Source organism: Doryrhamphus excisus, linkage group LG19 (genome assembly GCF_037039965.1).
Source record: "Doryrhamphus excisus strain RoL-2023G ecotype Guam linkage group LG19, RoL_Dexc_Guam_v1.1, whole genome shotgun sequence".
Taxonomy (NCBI): Eukaryota; Metazoa; Chordata; class Actinopteri; order Syngnathiformes; family Syngnathidae; genus Doryrhamphus; species Doryrhamphus excisus.
The window spans coordinates 9,255,732-9,278,938 of NC_136375.1; the positions used below are offsets into that span (position 1 = coordinate 9,255,732).

The 23,207-nt window shown below is 41.0% G+C and overlaps 2 protein-coding genes across 3 annotated transcripts; one reads left to right on the forward strand and one right to left on the reverse strand.

Annotated features, from left to right (window-relative positions):
- Positions 1-1,100: 1,100 nt before the first annotated feature.
- LOC131107537 (uncharacterized) lies at positions 1,101-6,552 on the reverse strand. Its single transcript, XM_058057649.2, has 21 exons — positions 6,409-6,552; positions 6,264-6,319; positions 6,106-6,192; positions 5,923-6,044; positions 5,712-5,852; positions 5,497-5,592; positions 5,260-5,427; positions 4,890-4,992; positions 4,313-4,533; positions 4,082-4,238; positions 3,805-4,016; positions 3,624-3,738; positions 3,036-3,235; positions 2,770-2,905; positions 2,537-2,706; positions 2,378-2,466; positions 1,988-2,118; positions 1,704-1,893; positions 1,498-1,639; positions 1,271-1,370; positions 1,101-1,195 (listed from the first exon to the last, which is right to left on the reverse strand). Exons 1-21 carry the CDS (start codon positions 6,429-6,431, stop codon positions 1,128-1,130), a joined length of 2,727 nt encoding a protein of 908 aa, XP_057913632.2. The 5' UTR covers positions 6,432-6,552; the 3' UTR covers positions 1,101-1,127.
- Positions 6,502-10,899, forward strand: LOC131107539 (delayed-rectifier potassium channel regulatory subunit KCNS3-like). Of its 2 annotated transcripts, none has more exons than XM_078798942.1 (2): positions 6,502-6,591; positions 9,064-10,899. In XM_078798942.1, the coding sequence occupies exon 2, from the start codon at positions 9,068-9,070 to the stop codon at positions 10,556-10,558; it is 1,491 nt and encodes a 496-aa protein (XP_078655068.1). In that variant the 5' UTR covers positions 6,502-6,591; positions 9,064-9,067; the 3' UTR covers positions 10,559-10,899. The 2 variants fall into 2 exon arrangements, with proteins under 2 accessions (XP_078655068.1, XP_078655069.1); XM_078798943.1 differs by lacking the exon at positions 6,502-6,591 and adding an exon at positions 8,628-8,635.
- The last annotated feature ends 12,308 nt before the right edge of the window (positions 10,900-23,207 follow it).

Below are 23,207 nucleotides of genomic sequence, written 5' to 3' on the forward strand. Positions count from 1 at the left end.
ATCATATAACCTACTTTGACGCTTAATTTATTAAATCCAAATTGGTAAATTTAAAGATATGACAGCAACTCCAAGTACTAGAGAAAAATGTACCGTCACGTTCATGCCTTCCTAGGGTTATTTTGCCTTATATGATTTGACAGGGCTGCACGGCGGGCGAGCAGACCTGAGTTCTATTCCACCTTTAGCCATCTCCGTGTGGAGTTTGCATGTTGCATGTGGTAATGATTTAATTTCATTTGAACATGCATCAGATTACAATTGAGTGCATCACAATCAGTTCACACATGTCCAAAAGGAGTAGGAAGAAGCAAAGCTTATTAAATCCTACCTTCCATCTGGTACTTTTACAATCAGTAACCATTACATTTGTTCACTTCCTGCCTTTAATATAATTTTTTATTTTTGTATTTTATTTTTTGTCACTATCCAAGTACAAGGTGATGTGATCATACAATGACATAATGGGTACCATAGTAAGTGTCAATATAGTGATATGTATAGCACATCATGACTGGTTCAAGACTCTTCATCCTTGTATTTAGCAAACAACTGCTTGTATTGTTTCTTGAATTTGCTCATCATTGTGCAGCGTTTGAGGTCCTTACTCAATCCATTCCATAGTTTGATTCCACATATTGCAATGCTATGGCTTTTTAACGTTGTCCTAGCATATAAGTGTTTCAAATTTAGATCTTCCGAGATCCTATTTCTCCTCTCTTGTAGAGAAGTATTGGATTACATTTTTAGGTAATTGGTTATTTTTAGCCTTATTTTAGCCGTTTGAAGATTAACTATCAGCACGTTGAAGTATTATACAAGAAAATGAGTTAGTGTGCTCTCTGTAGGCGGCGTTATGAATTATCCTTACTACCTTTTCTTGCAGTACATATAGCGAGTGAAGATTGCCTTTATAGTTTTTACCCCATATTGCCACACAATAAGTTAGATATGGTAGAACCAGAGAGCAATAAAAGAGTGTGGAGTGATTTCTGATTGAGAATAAGTTTTGCTTTGTTCAATATTTAAATGTTTACCACCTTTGGTATATTTGTATTGGAATCCAAGTGTTTGAAGAGTAGATTCACCAAGCACACATGTCATGTTTAAAAGTAACTTTATTGTTATCACTTTACAAGTATACAACCAGAAGACACGTGTCTGAGGTCCAAATCTGAAGTGGCTCGTTTTTGAACTAGAAAAAAGGGGGAAAAAAAAAAGTGGAAAATTCCCCACTCAAAATGCTCATTTTGCAAAACCTCATCCCCACCTTTGATCCGGTTGTCCTGGCTGGAACAGCGCCTGTTCCTACACACTTCGCTCAGACGGTTACGGGGGTCACAGATCTCCACATCGCAGTGGAGGTAAAGCTGCAATCATAACTCAATTTGAACATTTCTCTATTGCAACAAAGAGGTCACTTAGAATTAATTGTCAGACATGTTTTACATCCAAGCATTGCATTCCCAGCTTCCCATCACTCAAGACAAAAATTACCTGCTTCTTCAAGTTATCCTGGTCTTCAGCAAAAGCAAACATCTGGACCGCAAAGCGCTTGATGTGGGATGGATACTGCACTCTGTCATCTGTCCACACAGGGTGGAAGACCACACTGTGTGGATCAACAGGGTTTGGACAGCTAGACAGAAAATGCTAGATGAGCAAGCGGCAAAAGTATCAATATCCCCCCACACAATTTGTACCCATTTATGATTAGATTCCATCTGGGCTGGGATGCCCTGTCTTCATCCACTGTGGCCCAGCAGTTCTCCAACTCTAGTGACACCTTAGGGTTCATTGACCTCACGAGTTCCACTTCGAAATACAACGGCTGCTGCAGGTACTTTGATATCGGGTAGTCTGAGTCACCATAAAATTCATTGTAGGAGTCATCTAAAAATGATAGAACATGGACAAAAAGGGTGACATCCAGATCATTTATATTTTTAGACTGCCCCATAATACAAAGTTATCATATGCTACACACCTACTGCAAGCCTTAGTGCCACTTGGAGCTCGCCTTTTCCATTTTCTGCATATGGTTCATTCCTGCGAGGCCTGGTATGGAAGGTCATGGCACGACTTGTATTGACGTCATAGTAGCAAGAAACCTTTAACCTTGAGGGTGGGGAAGGAAAAAAAAAATGGTTCAACTCCCATTTCATTGGCTTTCAGTGAGCTCAGCTTTTTTTTAACACTATAAAAGTGATTTGTCACATTTATGTTTAAAGATACACCGACTTTTATGACTCGGGTGTAATTTTTAACGGTCACCTTGGCAAGCTGTAATGTGTCGTGCAAGGTTACACTGAAGGTTGTCGTAATTCATTTTTATTTGCATTAGTAACCTAAATATAGCTTGATAAAATTCACTCACTCATATTCTGGCTCATCGAGGGCGCCTCTTTTCAGAAGTGCATCCGGTAGAGAGATTTCATTCTCATACAGCATCACATTGGACAAAAACTTAAAAAAAAAAAAGGAGCAGCGACATTAGATCCGAATTGGGAAGGGGGGAGGTATAGTCAGATGTTACCTTTCTGGTGGTCCCACACGTGTTACCGGTGAAGACAAAATAAGCATAGCGGTCGTTGCTGTAGGCGGGAACACATGCTGGGTCTCTGAGGGTCAGCTGACGGGGGTTCAGACTAGGAACAGACTCCAGTTTGACGGCGAGAGCAGTCATGGTTCCATTGGGTAAACATTCTGAAAGAGCGGCAGTCAGTGTATGCACAGTCTAGACTAAAAGTGCAAATCGTTATAACAAACCAATCAGTGTGGCGGGGAAACTACAAGTCAGAGTAAAGGCTTGGAGATTGTGGTTGGTTTCGGGATTTTGCAACATGACATCAAGTCTGCCTTTGATGAATGACCCCTCGATCTTTTTCACAGATACATCGATAGCCTGCAAAGAAATTTGACGTTATGAAAAACCAAGCCAGAAATATTTTTAAGTTGTGTAATGATATCCTTGCCAATGCGCTTCCTGGTGGAAATACAGACCTCAGCTGCTAAAGCTAACATAAGCCAACTACCTCATAGGCAACATCTTGGGATGTGAAGGGCACCACGACACTGAAGTGGGTTCCGTTCTCTGTGAAGCCGTATTCCTGAGCCACACTCTGCGTCAAAAGGCGCTTTCCCAAGGTCGTTCGGAAGGTGTGGCCTTGCATTCCGTATTGCACGAGAATATAGAAGTTCCGGGAGTCGCAGATGCCACTGATGGAAGGTTTGCCTAGGTGGAAATACAATTTGAGCACATTTGTCAAAGTCAAATCGAAAACTGTAGTGGTGTTTCGCCTCATAACTAGCTAGTCTGAGGGGCCTGGCACAGGATCCCAAGTATTTCTCTTAAAGCTGCAGCATGGCCAAACAGGTCATACAATGGAGTGAGTTAATACGCCACAAGTGTCATTCCATCCAATTGTTGACTGGCAGAGACCCCACTCTATTGTATTTTAGCAACTCATTTTACAGAGTGAAGTCCCCCCCCCCCCAGACGAGAGCCATCCTATAGTTATGAGCATCAACTAATTCCTGCATTCTTTAGAGGAAAAAAAAAAACAAAGCCATTCTAGGGTATCAAATTCAGCAGTGTAGTCAGTTTGACATTTTTTACTTACCTGCATTAACCATTTTTGCTTTCAGATTAGTGGAGTAGGAAAATGGTGCAAACTCTGGCAGAACCACCAGACCAAGAGTCACTTTTAGCGAGTAGACTGTAACCCCTGTTTCTTTCTGTTAGACACAACAGGATTAGGATTCCTGAATACAGGACACATCTGCAAGAAGTATGATACAGACCTTCAGTAAGACTGCTTTGTCTGTGAAAGGTAATTTTAGCGCGAAGAACTTCAAGCTGCTGTTGTGAGCACGATGCTCCTGCACACTCAAGCTTCGCTTGGTGGAGTCCATCACCGTCAAAACCTCCTCGGCTAACGTAATGTTGGCTAGAGCCACATCAGGCGCAAAAGGCCCGATCACCACGTTGAAAACTTGCTGCTGGACAACAGTGTCTGCAGACAATGTTAGACTTTAGATGATGTTTGAGCGCACGCACAAGTCTAACACGGACACTTACTGTCATACACTTGCACGGGTTGAGACATTGGCGGTGTCGTGATGGGGAAGAGAACTTTGTATCTTGTGTCCCGATTGGTGGCATCCTCCATCCATAGCAACTCAAGCATAGGCTCAATCACATAACAGACAAAGTACTGACCATTCTGGACCACACTCTGCCAGAGTAAAAAAAAAAAAAAAAAAAAAGTTGTTACCTCATTTATACTCGAAACCTCCCTTCGAGATCTACCTTAAAGAATCCACCAGGCGCCCCGATAGGAATATGGACCGCAATGTACATGTGGTCAACTGTCATGTTGTAGCGTCGGGCCGACACCTCCGCGCCATTCAACCTCCTTCCATCGATGCCCACGTGCACCTCCAGAAGTTTCAACTTGCCAGAAGAAATGAGCGGGTCTATACGGGTGGGCAGGAACCAGCTGATCAGCTTCTCTGTGATGTAAACACTTCCTAGACGGACATCGCAGGAAATGACACAATTAGAGCATACATGCAATTCTTATTGCGTTATATTAAAAGGCACTTCAAGTCTAACTGCTCCATGGGCCAATGAAGGCCACTTTGACTCTGCACAAAGAAAATGTCACTATTTTTTTATTTATGAAATCACTGTAGGTTTTATTATAAAGGAAAATTTCCCTCCAATGATAAGCATTGATCTTCAAAATTCACTTATTTCAAAACAACTTTTTTGTTGGACAGCAACATGAGGTGTCCTGGCTGGTCCACACTAAAGGGTAATCTTGTGTCGCCATAAGCAATGACACTATTCACCCCAATACAACCCATTGTTGTTTTAACCTTACCGTCCACTATTGGGCAAGCAGCAGCTGCCTCGATTTCAGTTGTGAGCCACTTCTTTTTAAAGATGGTGGTGGCCTGCAGCACGGCCATCGGCACACCAGCTACCTGTCAGGGGACAACACATTGATATTATACAGTTGTGTATGAAATGGGGGAAATTGTTTTTATAACCACATTCACATTGGAATTATAGTCTTCAATTTGAAAGTAGCAGTTTGTCATGTTACAGGAGGCTACACATTCCATACTTTAGCTAAATTTTGCCAAAACGCTATTAGATAATTCTTTCAGCACATTTGAATGTTGGCACCCTCTAAGTAGCCAAGTGTTGTATACAGGCCAAAATGGCATCTCAACATTCAATGAACTCACATGTTGTATGTATGTGTCAGGCGCAGACTTGGAACTTCGCAGAACGAGTCTCGTCGGTGTGTTGGCAATCCTGTAGCCATGTCTTTGGGCCTCCATCAAGGTCATTTTCTTCTCCTCGGGAGTGTTGAGCACCAGTGTTGAGATTTTGTATCCAGAGTCAATTAGCTTCTTTTGAAAGGAGGGTTAAAAAAAATTAAAAAACAGACTACTTTAATACAAAAGCCAAGTTTATCCAACCTCAGTAGCCCGTCCATGATCAGACTTCGACTGGGTCCCTGGCACAAGATTCCGAGGTTTGGCATAATCATCTGGAACGACCCTTTTCACGGACACCTAGAAATGAGCTCACTGTATAAGTGACCATCCATCTCTACTCGTGCCCTCTGCTGTCACATCTAATGTGCCAACCTTGATGCTTGCACACACCCAAAGCCTGTGACACATTCACTTACCTCCATATAGTTGCGGTCACAGATTATTTCCCTGGAGGCCGGCGTGCTATAGCTGCAGGTTTCAGCCACCTGATACACCTCGCCTTGAACCATCTGGTTACCATAGAGCCTGAGATTTAACACTGTTCTGAAAGAATCCCCCTATAACAAAAATATGAGGCCCATATTGAGACACAGCTCTTCATGACATGTAGCTTTGCATTGTGGTTACCATGTTTTGAGCAAAACAGTTATGAATGGAGGCATAGATCACAATGGTTTCTTGCTGGTTGTACTTCATACTGAAGCCGCACTGTGTTGCCAAACTTTGCGTAAGCTTATAGGCAGAGTTACCTTTAAGAAAAGACAATATGAGACAAAAATAAAAATTATATAAACGAGACTAACAGCTTACCAACAACAGCAGAAACTTCCAAAAGCTTCCCTCGAAGTGGACCGACATCCACACGCAAGATATTTCCCAAACATTTGGACTGAATATCTAGGGGAAACATAGGTGCAGGAAATTAATGCTTAAGAATGTGGAAATTTCAAAAATAAAAAAGACCCTACTTGTGGATTGTGTCTTTTGAGCTTCTATACTCCCAAATAAAGACAGGAGAAAAAGCCTGGAAAAGACAGACGCACTGTCAAACCACAGGAAGCGTCAACATGTAAAATATGCAGAGGGGGGAAAAAACAAAACAAAACAACAAACCCCAGTATGAACACGCCAACCATGGTGCAAAGAGTGGGTCTGAAGAACCACACTATCCCTGTCGTTGCAGACAGCAAGGAGGCCAGTCGCTGGTGTACAAATACTGCAACACCCAGGTGTACACAGGTGCATCCAATCAGAAGCTGATTGGACGTCTGACTGAAGCACCACCGGCCTTTTAAGGTAAGAATAAGTTAAGAGCAAACCTCTGCAATGTTCTTTCTATTATCATGTACCACAGAATGTGTAATACTGGCTATGTTTTATTAGTACATTCCCATTTTAAACCATTTTAATTACATGTCGGATGCCCCTTGCTTCCTCAAAATTAGGGATATTGTATCAAAGTAAGAACTCTATTCATTTTCAAAATGATTTAAGCAGCTCGGATCGAAGGTCAGAGTGGCAGGCCTTTTCTGTAGGAGTACATATTTGCTATTATTATATGCAATTTCCCTCTATTCTTGAAGATATATTGCTTTATGTCTATATGTTGCCCCTTTCCTGGTCATGTTGCTAGGCAGAATCTGTGCCCAACCATAATTTGTTCCCCATAGCTCGTTGCAAAAATACACCAGGCGTGCTCAACGTGGCAAGTGTGTGTTTTGCTGCCCTATATGACCATAAACATTTTTTTAAACTACTTTGAAAATACCTAAATGCAACTATATGTACAAAAAGTAAAAGTTTTTCATGTCATAATATCATTTTCAATTTTCAAAGTTCATGCTAACTTATTAGCATAAGGGCTGCACGGTGAGCGAGTGGTTAGCGCACAGACCTCACAGCTAGGAGACCTGAGTTCAATTCCATCCTCGGCCATCTCTGTGTCCAGTCCAGGGTGTACCCCGCCTCTCACCGGAAGACAGCTGGGATAGGCTCCAGCACCCCCCGCAACCCTCATGAGGATAAGCAGTACAAAATGAATGACTAATAATAAGTAGTTTAATTTATTTTTTAATATATTTTATTGATTTTATTTTATTGTAGGCGGCACGGCGCCAAGTGGTTAGCGCGTTGGGCACACAGCTAGGAGACCCGAGTTTGATTCCCCCTGTTAGGTTAATTGGTGACTCCAAATTGTCCATAGGTATGAATGTGAGTGTGAATGGTTGTTTGTCTATATGTGCCCTGTGATTGGCTGGCGACCAGTCCAGGGTGTACACCGCCTCTCGTCCGAAGACAGCTGGGATAGACTCCAGCACCCCTGTGACTCTTGTGAGGATAAGCGGTAGAAAATGAATGAATATTTTATTACAGTCATCCCTTGTTTATTTCGCAATATTTTGCGATTAATTGTATGCTGCAGGGACTCGAGACCGAGACTCGAAACCAGTTAGCCTCAAATTCATTCATTCATTTTCTACCGCTTATTCTCATAAGGGTCGCGGGATAGCCTCAAATTTTTTTCTTCTAAACTTGAAGCCAAAAACCTACCACTTCCACAAGGAATGGGAGGAGAACTTTTATTTCAGACAGTTGATATGTAATGTAAGGTAATGTCTCATCAATGTTTGTGTCATAATTGTCGCCTAGTGACCTGAATACTATGCATCACTTGTATTTCATATGTTTTGACTAATCATAGACCGCATAGTCCACCATGGAACAGTGATTCATTTATTAACTTCTGAGAAATATATATATAAGATTATATTTTTCCTGCATTCTTAATCATACCACCCCAGGGACGGCATTCAACTGTGAGTAGTGTTACATGCCCAGGGCCCTAGGACATGGGAGAAAGGACAAATGAGAGTCAAGAGCGCTAGCTATCAAGCTAAAAGCTGGCAACTTGATTGTCCCACTCGGCTTTTAAGGTGTCTGACAGTGAGGTTTATCAACGTATATCTGCACAACTGCATCAGCTGGCATCCAAAAATATAGCTAGTGGGGCACTGCCCCAATTGCAAAATGGAAACGGAAACTTCGTGTACACTCACCTGCATTTCATGAGCCAGCCAATAAGATGAGGTCACAGGGGCCGTGACATCATCCCACATATCAACAGCCGCTTCCTTCCTCCCTCCCTCCTGCCTCCTCTCCTTTTTCCCGGCCCCTCCCTGCAAGGGTGTAAAAAGGATCAAAGAGGCGCTGAGTTGCTCCGCGTCCATCTCTCCGTGAAGCTGCATCTTCGCTCCCACGAGAGCTGCATTTCGACCAGAATGTGACCGGAGGCATGTCAGTGCTTAAAAGTTTGATTTGATGGAAAGTGACCGAATTCCTGGTAGGTTTGCATGTTTTGTAACTTGACATCTAATTAAAAGTTAATAGCGTCAGTAATGAGCTGGATGTAGTCGGCAGGAGATGTTGCTTTTTACATAAATGCATGCAAAGTGTATTTTATCACAGTTTCCCAAGGAAAACAGCCTGACAGAATAACAGCAGTGGATGCTAAACATTCGGAAATAATTGTCTTAAAGTATATTTCAAAGGACAGGCTGAATGTGTTGGAGTTGTAACTGAGAACCTCTGGTGATAATCCTATTGAGCTCACCATGAAGTGACAGTTTCTCATGCTGCGTTGCTCCTGCACAAAGCATTTCCTGTGTGTGTGTGTTATTGATTTCTTTGCTCCAGAGGACTAATGTATTCCACAATAACAGAGCATGTTGCACTCAAAGTCTTGACTTTCTGGTTTCTGCTTGTCCTCAGGACCATGGGGTACGGGGAAATCCTCCACAAGTGCGGCTATGAAGAGCATCGGCTTCACCTCAACGTGGGGGGTCTTCGCTATGAGGTGGATGGCGATATGTTGCTTCGCTTCCCTCACACGCGCCTGGCTCGCCTGCTGTGCTGCCGGAGCGAAGCATCCATCCTGGAGCTGTGCGACGACTACTCCGCCGCCGACCGGGAGTACTACTTTGACAGGAACCCTCGGGTTTTCCTCTGCGTCCTCAACTACTACAAAACAGGACGACTCCACATGTTGGAGGACCTGTGCGTCTTCTCCTTCAGCCAGGAGATAGAGTACTGGGGCATCCAGGAGTTCCACATAGCCAACTGCTGCAGCAACTGGTACCACGAGAGGAAGGAGTACATCACCCACAGGGATTGGGACGCTAAGAGCGAAGACGGCCAACAGCCCAGTTTCAACTCGTCCATGGAGGAGCTGTCAGTGCTGGATCAGGAGCTGGATAAGTTCAAGGGTGCCTGGTGTGCGGAGGTCAGGAGTTACGTTTGGCTCCGGCTGGAGGATCCGGGCCATTCCCGCGCCTCGAAGATCATCGCCCTGGCATCGCTCAGTGTGGTCTTGACCTCCATCATCGCCATGTGTGTCCACAGCATGCCCGAGTTTCAGCATTTGGACGACAACGACAAACCTATTGAGGACCCCGTGCTTGCCATTCTGGAGGTGATCTGCATCATCTGCTTTTCCGCCGAGTTCATCATCAGACTTATCGTTGCTCCCTCCTGCAGGAAGTTCCTCTGGAACCCTTTAAACATCATCGACGTTGCTTCCATCTTGCCCTTTTATGCCACTCTGGCCCTGGAAAATGCTGACGAGGAGAGCGCCGAGGAGAACGAGGACATAGAGAACATGGGGAAAGTGGTGCAGGTCCTCCGCCTCATGAGGGTTCTCCGCATCCTCAAACTGGCCCGGCACTCAATCGGGCTGCGAGCGCTGGGGGCCACCGTGCGGCACAGCTACAACGAGGTGGGACTACTCCTCCTCTTCCTCTCGGTGGGCATCTCCATCTTCTCCGCTCTTATCTACTTTGCGGAGAAGGAGGAGCCTGACACGGATTTGGGCACCATTCCTTCTGGCTGGTGGTGGGCCACAATCACCATGACGACGGTGGGCTTCGGAGACACCTGCCCGGTGACTCTTGCGGGGAAGATAGTGGCCACTTTATGTATAATTTGCGGACTTTTAGTGGTGGCGCTGCCTGTCACCATCATTTTTAATAAGTTTTCCAAGTACTACCAAAGGAACAAAGCCATGGAGGTGCACTGTGTCCCTAACCAAGACGGACAAGACCCTGACTCTTATTACAACATTCGGGACTTGTTCACTGACAGCGTGTATCCTTTCATTGGGGATATCACTTTTAGGAACAGTGTCAGCAGCGTAGGCGACGATACAGATGCCTCCAGCCTGCGTGACGTCGACATGGACAACATCGACGCCTGTGAACCTCAAAATTAAAATCCTGCCTTTCCCGTCTCTTTCAAAAACATATTCCTACCAGTTTCCTTGTTTTTTTCTACCAACTTGTAAAATACACAGTGCTCCCGCCACCAGGGAATCACGTGAACCTTGCTCCGAGGCCTGAAAGCCCATTTTCTGCTTGAGAAAACTGCAATGATGCATGCGGCGGGGCCCTAATGTTAATGTTTTTTCAAAGTAATCTCCTGTATCGATTTGTCTGCTTACTTCAACTGGAGAGTTGCGCGAATTGCAAAAGTCTGAAAGGGACAAGAGCGACGCCTAAATCATCTAAGTTAACTGACGCTACACAGACTGCATGAAGGATAAAATACATATAAATACATGCAAGGCATTTTTATGCGCAGCCAATTTATGGCACTTTGGCAATAAAAACACTCCCAATGAATTCAATGAAACCTTATTGAAAGTGTGCTGTTTCATTCATGTCAGCGACTCTTTCCCTTCATATCATCTGACAGGCTACACCAAAGCTGATTACGCCTCCTAAACCTGGACAGATTAGCTGTTAAGGTTTGATGGAAGCAAATGAATTTCGATTACTGGGGTTTCTTTTATCAGGCGTGGGCCACCCGGGAGACGAGCATACTGCTTGGTCCACACGGTGTGTCGCCATGACTTACTGTAACACTTACTGTAATGACCCACAGTCATTATAATATATAATATATAACATATAATATATATATCATATATACTATATAATTGTTTATCCCAGATGTATCTCTAGATGAACTAATGCAATTCTCAATTTGCACTACTGGCGTTACATTTTTACTTCCACCAGATGGCACTACTTTTTCCCATTTAAAGCATGCAGCAAAATTTCTGTCTCACTACTGAAATGCAAGAACATGCACTGATTTTGTATTATTTATTATTACTTTAGCTTTGTTTTTGTTTTGCAGCAAAGCTGTAAAATTATGTTAACATACTGACATTTAAAGGGTTCAAGTAAAAAAATAGAATTAATATTTGAGGCCCCCATCGATTTCAAATGCTGATGTGAAGTGAAGCTTAGTTTTTTTTATATTTACAATAGTTTTGGGGAAACTTTTTGTCTTTAGTAGCTCCAGTTTGACCCACTTCATGGCCTAAAACTTTCTGAAATGTATAGATTGGAAATTGTTATCATTATTCTAATTACTTTTTAGTTATGTATTAGTCAAATTACTAAAATTAAACTAATATTTTGGATGTAGATTTCAAGCTGAAGTAGTTTTAAAAGATTGATATATTAATATATAATATTTTAACTGCAGTTAGAGACAAATATTTAAAGGACTCCTGAATGGGTCTTTGTTTCTTTTTACCCCCAAAAGTTGGTCAGACGTGAATCGATGCAAACCTTGAAATTGCAAGATGTGCATTATATTCTGTCCTGACAAAATATTCATTCAGAAAAATAGTAAAAACTTGACCAAAAACGCTTGTTATTGACTATTTCAAGCAAACATTGATTTTTACTTAGCCCAAATAAAAGCTCTCTGGGTCAAACGCGTCATCTTTAGTGGATGATTGTGGGCAAAGCTGTGGCATCAAGAATCCTTGCACGGAGTCAGAGATGATGATGTTGATGATGCAGCACTGTCTGCATAACAGATAATGAGTCTTTCTCGCCGCAGCCAAGCACACAATAGACTTATTGACCGATACCATACACAACATCACATAATTTTTGACATAGAAACAATATTTACAATGACATTCTCTCCTAAATATATTTGTTGAATTCAATTTTATGCTTGGGCGGCACGGCGATCGAGTGGTTAGCGCGCAGACCTCACAGCCAGTTCCACCCTCGGCCATCTCTGTGTGGAGTTTGTATGTTCTCCCCCTGCATGCATGGGTTTTCTCCGGGTACTCCGGTTTCCTCCCACATTCCAAAAACATGCTAGGTTAATTGGCGACTCCAAATTGTCCATAGGTATGAATGTGAGTGTGAATGGTTGTTTGTCTATATGTTCCCTGTGATTGGCTGGCGACCAGTCCAGGGTGTAACCCGCCTCTCGCCCAAAGACAGCTGGGATAGGCTCCAGCACCCCCCGCGACCCTCGTGAGGAAAAAGCAGTAGAAAGTGAATGAATGAATGATTTCATGCTTGGATTTTTGTAGTATGCATTTATTTTTAGTAGTATCAGCATAAAAATCTGATATCGGTTAATATCAGCAAAAATATCATCCCTAATTTTCAATACATTTATTTCCATCCATCAATTTTCTATGCCGTTTATCCTCATTAGGGTGGCGGGGATGTGCTGGAGCCTATCACAGCTGACTTCACACCCTGGACTGGTCGCCTGCCAATCGCAGGTATTTATTTTTGAATCTTTATTATTATTGACTTAAACAACTTAAATTACCTGAAAAAAATGAAATTTATTTCAATTAAAATGTGACATAAGTGTCATCATTATTAAACATAAATGCTGACTTTTACTTCAGTGGACCAGCCAGCACACCGCACTTGCTGTGAACAAATAAAACTTGACCATGAACGCTTTTTGTTGTGACCGTGAAGAGAAAAAAAGGTCATTTACCCATAAAGGTCACAGTTGCTGTGTCAGCACAAATGTCAGTGCATTAATGACCCTACAATACTTGTGTATCAAACGTGGCCCCTTAAGGCCAACGAAACAGTGCGCTTCATTACATTAAGGCTGAAGTGACGTGGCGATGCCTTGCGTTGGCTCAAATGAAGTCTTAATCCACATCCACGCGTGGCATGGCGGGATATTAAGTCAGCGGGATGAAAGGTGTGACGGGACAATTGACTTTCTGTCAGCTACACTGCGCTCCATTTCACCACTGGCAAGGAAGGAAAATCATTAACTTTTATCTGTGCTTTTCCTTTAAAAGACCGGTGGTTGTAGTTTCCCAGGGTGTATTCCGATGGACATTTATATTACTGTTGTTTATCTGTCTTTCTGTCTATATTATATAGCTGTCTGTCCATGTGGGAGAGTGTACCACTATATCCAGCAGATGGTGCTGTTCTAACTGCTTTTTGGGGGGAATTTTGAGAAACGAGTGGTCAGCGAGGCGTTGTGTTAGTTAGCTAGTATCAATGCACTGAGGAAAGAAGGTGTTTTAAATCGTCAAAATATGGCAAAATTGTGCAACGTGTTAATGCATGATCACAGCATGTATATCAAGGTTTTATTTAGAGGGCTTCATAGTCAAATAGGTGTGTCCTAATGATGTGCTTTGTTAGCTAGCTCATATTAACTTGTTTTCTTGTGTTATAATGCACAGAAAAGGGAAAGATGTGTGTTCATGTTTCACATAAGGATTTTGAGTTAGCAGTTAGCATGAGTGAGCTAACAAGGACATTTTTTGCTAATACTAACTACAGCAGACATGCCAACAGAGTGGCAAAAAGTTTGCTAACAAACCCTGCAGGAATAGAAACTTTTTTCCAAAATAAACTGGAAAAGACGCCCCAAACCAGCTGGACCAGGCGGACGAGTCATTAGGATATTGATTGTGATACATCGAGCACATAGCATATGATATTACAGCGCAGCCCATCTAGCCGTGTACAAACAAAACATGGAACTAGGGCTAACAGTGTACACATCGTTTGGTTGTCCATTCAGAGTTGTTCATATACTTGTTCTTTTTATTGTTCTGTGTATTTTTTTTGTACTGTCAGGCATTGTGTCACTATGCCAGAAAAATAGTTCTTCGTGTTAACTGCTACAATAACAATGCCGTTATAGCTTGGTTTATATACATGTTTGTTTGTTTTTTTTAGCACTTTCTAGTCGAAATAAGTGTGTCCTGTTAGACAAAGACGTGTGGTCATGTTTCACATAAGGATTGTGGTTGATGGGCAAAATTCCCCCCAAAAAACGTGCAGTTTTCCTTTAAGTACCGAAAATCTATGAATGAATTCTGAATTTCATGTAACTAATTCAAGAATCTCAAGAGACTTCCATTCGGCACATTGTCTTCTTTCTTTGGCCTTTAGCACTCTCACAAAGGAGTGTGTTATTGTTTTGACAGTGCTTAACATCTTTTTGCACTTGAATTACACTTCAAACATTGTCTGAGCAGTCCATTCATGTTTTCCGATGACGCTTTGACCCTGGTACTGTCTACTGTACAAAATGGGGTTTGTAATCTGAATAAGGGGCGTCCAAGAACAGTAGTGTTATTTTTACTATGACTGTGTTTCTATTTTCATATAGAACAAAAAAAAAAAGGCACTGAAAAAAAATGTCGCTGACCTGCGGGGTGCTCTATTTCCAACCGGATTTATACGTTGCATGTACATGTGGGAAATGGAGTAGAAAGAAGCGGAAATAGAACTAATACGTCACTATTAAGTAGAAGTACGGTCCAATCAGTCATCAGGACCTACAGTAAATCTGTCTTCACCTTGCCTTGGACTCTTGGGAGTAACTTCCCATTAAAAGCATGCAGCATTTCAATTAGCCTGTGCGGACATGTTACATTATACATTATGGCCATCAGTCAAAGAAACACCACCAGCAGAAGATCATCGTGAGGCCTTGATTGAACGCCACATGTTCACAGATGCTGCAGTTTTATGTACACAAGTGAGGAGAACTGGATTGAAAAAAAAGTGTCCAGTTCATAGCTTCCACTGGTGGTGCCGTGGCGCTTAGCGCCAGTGATGAACACTCACTATCCACTGTGGATAGAGCGGGATTTTAATGGAGGCAGTAAAAAGATGGCAGGCAGGAAGGATGGCTTGTAGTGAATAAGAGATAAACATGCTGCTCTGCATGGCAACACTGATCCCCTTCAACATGCCTTTTCATTTCATTTGCATTGATGTGTTGTAATAGACACTCACCAGGCTACAGCATTATGTAATTCATAGTCAGCTTATTGTCTCCACCAGGGGTGTCCAAACTTTTTCCACTGAGGGCCACATAGTGAAAAAAATGCATCTCGGCTTTGACGTTTTTGCTGTTGTTTTTTTTTTTAATTTTCCAAATATTCCAAACCTTCTTTTTAAATAGTCTTTGTAAATATTCTTCTCGTAATATTATGACTTTTGTCCCATAATATTATATCTTTTTTCCCCAGCGTAATTTAAATGGCAACTTTATTTTGATTTGTTTGTTTCTCATAATATTACGGCTAAATTTTTAAAGATATTTCAACTCTATGCCACTGAAATTATATTATTTTTATATATTTTATATTATATTTTTTCTTCTTCTTCTTCTTCCTAATAGTTTATTCTCATAAAATTGCAACTTTTCTTGGACATTTTTTTTTTTAATATTTTGACTTTATATCTGAAAATGACATAATTTTTTTCCAAATCTTTTCTTGCTGGTTTTTTTTTTCATCGTCCAACCATTTCATTTTTGTTCTTGTGAATTTTCTCATTATGTTATTCCCACAATATTTAGAATTTATTCTCATAAGTTTTTCTGCAACCTAATTTTCCAATAATTACAACTTCATGTGTTGTTTTGTTTTAAACAAACTTGTAATATTACAACTTTTTAAAAAATGTATGCTTCTAAAATGAAGTTGTTTTTCCTAATAATAATATTATTCTCCTAAAATTATGACTTTTTTGTAAAGTTATTTTTGTTATTTTTGTTATTTTTAGATTGTGTCATTAACCAATAAAAAAACAACCGAGGCCGCAAGTGGCCATACTTGGGACACCTCTGGTCTGATGACACCTGTGGTTTGGGAAACACTGATTTTTGGAAAAATAATAAGGTATATTTACACTGTATTACCTGGACCACATACAGCACTGCACCTTAAAGGCACTGCAGCATATTCTATTTTACCTCAGTTGAACGCATTAAATCATCCTACTCATCCCCTTGCACCACGCAATAGTGCCGACTCAGCCTTTTGCAGCATCAATAAGTGTCCCTAATTAAAAATCTATGACAATCTATGGCTTTATTGAATTCATAAATGTCCCGCCTTGCGGCCCAAACTGGTTTTATACAGCTTCATCTCTCTCTGGGTGGTCATTTTCACCCTAGCGGTCATTTGTCTTCACTGCTGCTTGTCCGGCAGTGTTGAACAATCCTCAGGCGGAAGTGATTAAACAGACTGACGGGATGGGAGCATCGATCATTAAGTTAATGGACGATGTTACTGTTATGACCGCTTGCTTGCAGCTCTATAGGGGAATTTTGCTGTTAGCAAATCTTTCATAGTCGAGTCGCAGAATGTGAACAGTTAGTGTTATGGTGCGATAACACTGCTGCTACGGCTGTAAAAATCACTTTTACAGCCATGATCAGCAAAGCACACACACAAAAAAAGTGCTCCCCTCAAGGTCGCTTTGCCCATATCGTGCTCACGGTGCCAAGTATCAGTTGCAAAGAGCATTCCAACGGCTGTGAGACCAAAGGCACTTAAAGCAACAAAGTCATTATTCAGCGAGCAATTGGCCACAGCTTTGCTGGCCATGCACCCCCCAGGGATGGCTGTGATTAGCCAATAAGATGACCTTGTGAATAATTAATCTGCACGCTTTATTTCAATTCGGATAGGACGGTATAGCAGGTTCCTTTAAAAGTTGGCCAAGGTAATAATGGAAAGGACAAGTGAGGCTGGGAAGGTTAGAATTTGAACTCGACATGTAAGACAACCCTGAAAAAAGACCACCTTTCGTTGGAGGGGAAAAAGGCAAAATTAATCACCGTTTTTACAAGTGAACTGAAATTTGTAATCAATATTAATGTTTGAATTACACTTTCACAGCGTTATTATCAGCAATGAGAAGTTGCCTTCAAAGACACCACGTAAATTAAATTGAATTTGCATATTTTGGGTGTATTTTCTGGGATTTTTGAGCATACTTAGCAGCAAATTGTATTTTGTGTGTGAGTGTATATCCACATATTGTTTGTCTTTGTCTTTCTTTTTGTCTTTCTCTACACACAAACTAAAGATGTTGTTGTGATGTGTCAGAGTGTGCCTGAACGCACCTTGCATGTAGTGTAAAGAGTGTAATCTTTCATGTTTTCCATATTGCTGATGAAAACTGTTGTTTGACTGCTCAGTTTATCGATCATCATTATCTTAAAATCAACTAACACCTCTTCTGTTTTTGCTAACTTGAGAGACTCGCGACACTTTTTTGTGACAGTGATGGGCCGTTTATGCCTTAAAGGCCACCGTACTTCCAGGTTGAGGCACATACGGACTTCAGGGGCTAGGCTAGTAACCTATATTGAATTCACCTATGTTTTTGATGCAATTTTAATGACAAATACACATGGTAATGTGTTATAAGTAGATGCTTCCTCTCAAATCGTCTTTAAAAAAAGATGTAAATAATGCTAAAGATAATGTAGCGTGACATGTTCATGTCAGCTCAGTGTATTTATGCCAGCATGTAAACAAAGGAAGCACTTTGAGGCGGTCAAATGTCTTATAACAATACAGGGTGTAAAATATAGCCTGCAAACTGTACTAACAGCTTTCCTTGTGGTCTTTAGGAGGACAATAATTCTCATTTAGCCTCATCGAAAATGTCCCGATTGATCACCGTGTACAATAACAGAAGACGATTTATGTGACGCCATCTCCATTTGTGCATGCACTGTTGCCAAAACAAATAAATAAATACTTGTTATGAGGGGAATGTCGTATTATAATTGCTTTACCCCGTTTAGGTGAACTCGGAAGTCGCCAAGACTCCAATAAGATAAAACTGTCTGTGAAAAATAGAAGTAATCAATACAAATACTTATCAAACTGACATAAGTGTGTGTGAATGCCTCTAAGGCAGCACATGGCTACATTTAAGATGTATTCTACACCATAAACAGAACCTCCACAACAACACAACTTGGTGGAGAGATTGAGGCAACAGAGAGCGTTTGAATGAGTTTCTAAGAAAGCTTGTGTAAAGTGTCTCTGCAATCCAGAGCACTGCATCACCTTCCTATCGGAGAAGAGAAGGCTGCATGCTGATGACTTTTTGATGGATGACACGTTCAGGATCCATCTGATGTGATGATGGAGCAGAGTGAGATCATAAAAGAGCCAGCTGCAGCGTGTCGGCTCAGGCCTTTGAAAGAAACATCCTCATGGAAATAGAAACACGCTGATGACATCAACTGGGCTCAGTGGAGCATATTTTTGGTAATATCTTTTGACCTGAACCTACAGTGTGTGAGTATGTGGCAAAGTAGTCCTAATAGTACATTATATACTGTTTATAGAAATCAGGATAGATTTGGTTGAGTAAAAATGCAATGCAAGACTCACAACAGTGTATCATATGCTGATTTAAAAATGAGAATAAGAATGGTTGAGACCCGTTTCCAGTAAAAATGCATCAAAATAGTCACAACGACGTATGATATGCTGATTTAAAAGTCAGCATAAATATGGTTGAGACCTATTCCCTGAAGAAATGCATCAAAATAATCACAACAGTAGAAGATATGTTGATTTAAAACTCAGCATAAACATGGTTGAGGCCCGTTTTCGGTAAAAATGCATCAAAGTAGTCACAACAGTGTATGATATGCTGATTTAAAACTCAGCATAAACATGGTTGAGACCTTTTGTTTTGAACAAAATGCAAAATGGACAATATGATGGTTGAGGCCTGTTTCTGGAGAAATGCATCAAAATAGTCACAACGGTATATGATGTGGTGATTTAAAAATGAGAATAAGTATGGTTGAGGCCCGTTTCCAGTAAAATGCATCAAAATAGTCACAACAATGTATGATGCTGATTTAAAAGTCAGCATAAATATAGTTGAGGCCAGTTTCTAGTAAAAATGCATCAAAATAGTCACAGCAGTGTATGATATGGTGATTTAAAACTCAGCATAAACATGGTTGAGGCCCGTTTCCGGTAAAAATGCATCAAAATAGTCACAACAATGTATGATATGCTGATTTAAAAATCAGCATAAATATGGTTGAGGCCAGTTTCCAGTAAAAATGCATCAAAATAGTAATAACAGTATATGATATGGTGATTTAAAACTCAGCATAAATATGGTTGAGGCCAGTTTCCAGTAAAAATGCATCAAAATAGTCACAACAGTGTACGATATGCTGATTTAAAACTCAGCATAAACATGGTTGAGACTTTTTTGAACAAAATGCATAAAAAATGTCACGACAGTGGACAATATGATGGTTGAGGCCTGTTTCTGGTAAAAATGCATCAAAATAGTCACAACAGTATACGATATGGTGATTTAAAAATGGGAATAAGGATGGTTGAGGCCCGTTTCCAGTAAAAATGCCACAAAATAGTCACAACAGTGTATGATATGCTGATTTAAAAATCAGCATAAATATGGTTGAGGTCCATTTCCAGTAAAAATACATCAAAATAGTCACAACAGTGTATCATATGCTGATTTAAAACTCAGCATAAACATGGTTGAGACCTTTTGTTTTTAACAAAATGCATAAAAATTGTCACAACAGTGGACAATATGCAAATTTATAAGCCAATACAGTTTTGGTAGTGAAAATGAATATTCAAGACAATGCATGATATGCTCAATATGCTTTAAAGATTTGGTCGTAGCCTGTTTTGGAGTAAAAAACCCATTGCAGTATTCAGGACAGTGGCTGATATGCCGATATAAAAGTAAGGATTCATTTTATTGAGGCCTGTTTGGAGTGGAAATGTATTGGTCACAAGAGTGCAAGATATGCTGATCAGGATTGATTTGGTTGGGGCCTGTCTGGAATTCAAGTCATGACAGTGCAAGATAGGCTGCTTTAAAAGTCAGGATTGATTTGTTTGCAGCCCATATGGAGTCAAACGGCACTCAATAAGTCACAACAGTGCCTGATATGCTGATATAAAAGTCAGGATTGATTTCTTTGAGGTAAAAATGCATTGGAGTAGTCACAGTAGTGCATGATATGCTGATTTAAAAAATATATATATTTCGATATCAACAAATCCATACTAGACACAATCTCGTTCTGAGAGTTGAGGGTGAAAAACAAAGCACTGAGTGAATATCATTGTCATTTCAAGAGGGTGTTATATCATTGGATGAGCTGACGAGGGTCAAGGCAAGGCGGCATGAGCGCCTCTAAGAATACGACTGTACCTCATAAATTTATCAGCCAGGGTCAGAGAGATTGAATGTCGCCATCTCGTTTATTTGGAAATTATGATTTGGGCTTTGGACTAGCAGCGAAACTGAAGACACGACTACTTCAGGCTGTCCTCAGCAACACATTCGATGCAGATCTGCACAAAGTACAAATAGAAATTATTTTCTTTACAGATACCGTGCCCATACTTGCACAGCTGAAAACATAATCAACATGAGCACAAATTCTTTGCTCGACTGACTCATATCAGCAAACTGTAAAAACCATGCTGAATTGAACACATCATTTGGAATTAGACACGCAAGTAAATGACAACAATGAAGTAGAAGGACAAGCTCCTGTATTTACTTCCGATAAGGACAGAAATTGTATCCAAGAGGAGACTGAGGGCAGGAAGTGATGATACCTATAAAATAGTATATTTCTTTCATTTAAAAAGACAATAGACTAGAGCAGGGGTTCTCAACTGGTTTTATACTTTTATTTAAGTCACATTTAAGAAAATGTATTTTCTTAAATCACCAATGCTCTCATTTGAAACATTAATACACATAATCACATGTCCAAAATGTATTTTAGAGGAATTTATTAAGGCATTTTGTCAAGAAAATGAGGAAGAACATATGTAACTGCAAACAAAAATGCATGAATTGAAACTAAATATAAAAATAGCACTAAATAACACCACAAAATCACATATTTCACTTATAACCAGTCCGATATTGGCTTTTTTTGCAGAAAAGCGATACGCCGATATTGGCCAACTTTCAATTTCCGATACGGATATCAGCCGATACTGATACCTGTGGTGGAATAAACATATATATGTTGTATATGTGTTGTTGATATCGGTGCAATAAATGTGCAATAAATATGCAACCATACAGGAAGATGACTAAAGTATTGCTTGGTTGTATATTACATATTTCAGTTGAAAACATTTGGTCTATTCATTCATTCATTCATTCATTTTCTGAACCACTTATCCTCATGAGGCTCGCGGGCTTGCTGGAGCCTATCCCAGCCAATCACAGGGCACATATAGACAAACAGCCATTCACATTCACATTCATACCTATGGACAATTTGGAGTCGCCAATGAGCCTAGCATGCATGTTTTGATCTACAGATACTGTATATAGAGTACATAAAGCGGAAGGTATCTTAAATAGAACTTGTCTATTCGCAGGTCTTGAAAGACAGGTGTGGTCTTATATTAAGTGTTGTCTTATATGCGGCCCAATACAGTGTTTGATTAAATGAGTTTATACAAGAGGTGGCATTTGGGGTAAAAGTCAAGTGTAGACACTCTTGTCCTTGTCCACAGACCCGCTGCTTTATCCTCCATTATATACTTTGTTAAAGCAAGCAGGCCAACAACTCTTGTCATCCAGTGTGAAGTGTCAGGAAATAAGACGCCAATCGAAAGCACTTAGAAGAATTTGGCACGGCAAATCTCATCAAGGTGGCCTCTGGAGCTTCTCTTTTTTTTATGCAGAGCCAGCAGTGATGAACTATACACGATTTATCGTTGCTACAGTGATTGACTCATAACTGTTTCCATTCAAATTGAATTCCCATTGCTTCATCCTTCACCCCGATGTTTGATTCCATGTCAAGGGCTCCATCATACTGCTAAAGCAGCAGTGTTGACAGCGTGGAAATGATGATGTCCGCTCAAATGCGGTAGCCAGGCAAATCTATGCACTCCATTAAAGCGAGCAGAGGCAAATCTTTGAAAACATGTCAGCGTCAGTCAGCGCGCCGCAATCGAAGGACCATTTGACAGAGCCATGCTGCTGACTCGAGCTAAAACACTGACCGGGCGAAGGGAGAGGGGGGGGGCTGTTTAATTCCATTAAGTTAGTCAGCATAGGAGGATGGACTCTTGTGTCCACAGCCAAGCGTCTCTCGTCTTTAAATTGCAGAGCATCAAGACGATGTACGGATAAGCAATCAAGCAATAGGTGTCACAGGTCAAGGGGTCAGCGGGGGCGGACGCACATAACATCAGTCAAGACCATTGAAATGAAGCTTGAGTGGCTTGTCACTGCTATGGCCTCCATAGTCATTACATGGAGTCATTTGGGTTCCTATCGTCAAGGACAGTGGAGAGATGATGTTGGTATATGATGTAGTATTTTCTACTCTTTCCACCGTGGGCCGGTACACAATTTTTATCATTACGTTACACTTTTCTTTTACATGTATTTAAACTTTCTTCTTGTACCTTTTCCCACAATATTATATTAACATTAATGATATTAATAATTCATTCATTTTCTAACGCTTTTTCCTCACGAGGGTCACGGGGGTGCTGGAGCCTATCCCAGCCGTCTTCGGGCGAGAGGCGGGGTACACCCTGGACTGGTCGCCAGCCAATCACAGGGCACATATAGACAAACAACCATTCACACTCTCATTCATACCTATGGACAATTTGGAGTGGCCAATTAACCTAGCATGTTTTTGGAATGTGGGAGGAAACCAGAGTACCCGGAGAAAACCCACGCATGCACGGGGAGAACATGCAAACTCCACACAGAGATGGCCGAGGG

What these genes read in the sequence shown, in the direction of transcription:
- LOC131107537 (XM_058057649.2), bottom strand. Translation starts at nt 6,431, where the DNA reads ATGGTTGGCGTGTTCATACTGGG. An exon ending in CGTGTGGGACCACCAGAAAG is followed by an intron (nt 2,467 to 2,536) that starts GTAACATCTGAC and finishes TTTTTTTTTAAG; the next exon opens with TTTTTGTCCAATGTGATGCT. An exon ending in AGGATAACTTGAAGAAGCAG is followed by an intron (nt 1,371 to 1,497) that starts GTAATTTTTGTC and finishes TTATGATTGCAG; the next exon opens with CTTTACCTCCACTGCGATGT.
- LOC131107539 (XM_078798942.1), top strand. Translation starts at nt 9,068, where the DNA reads ATGGGGTACGGGGAAATCCTCCACAAGTGCGGCTATGAAGAGCATCGG.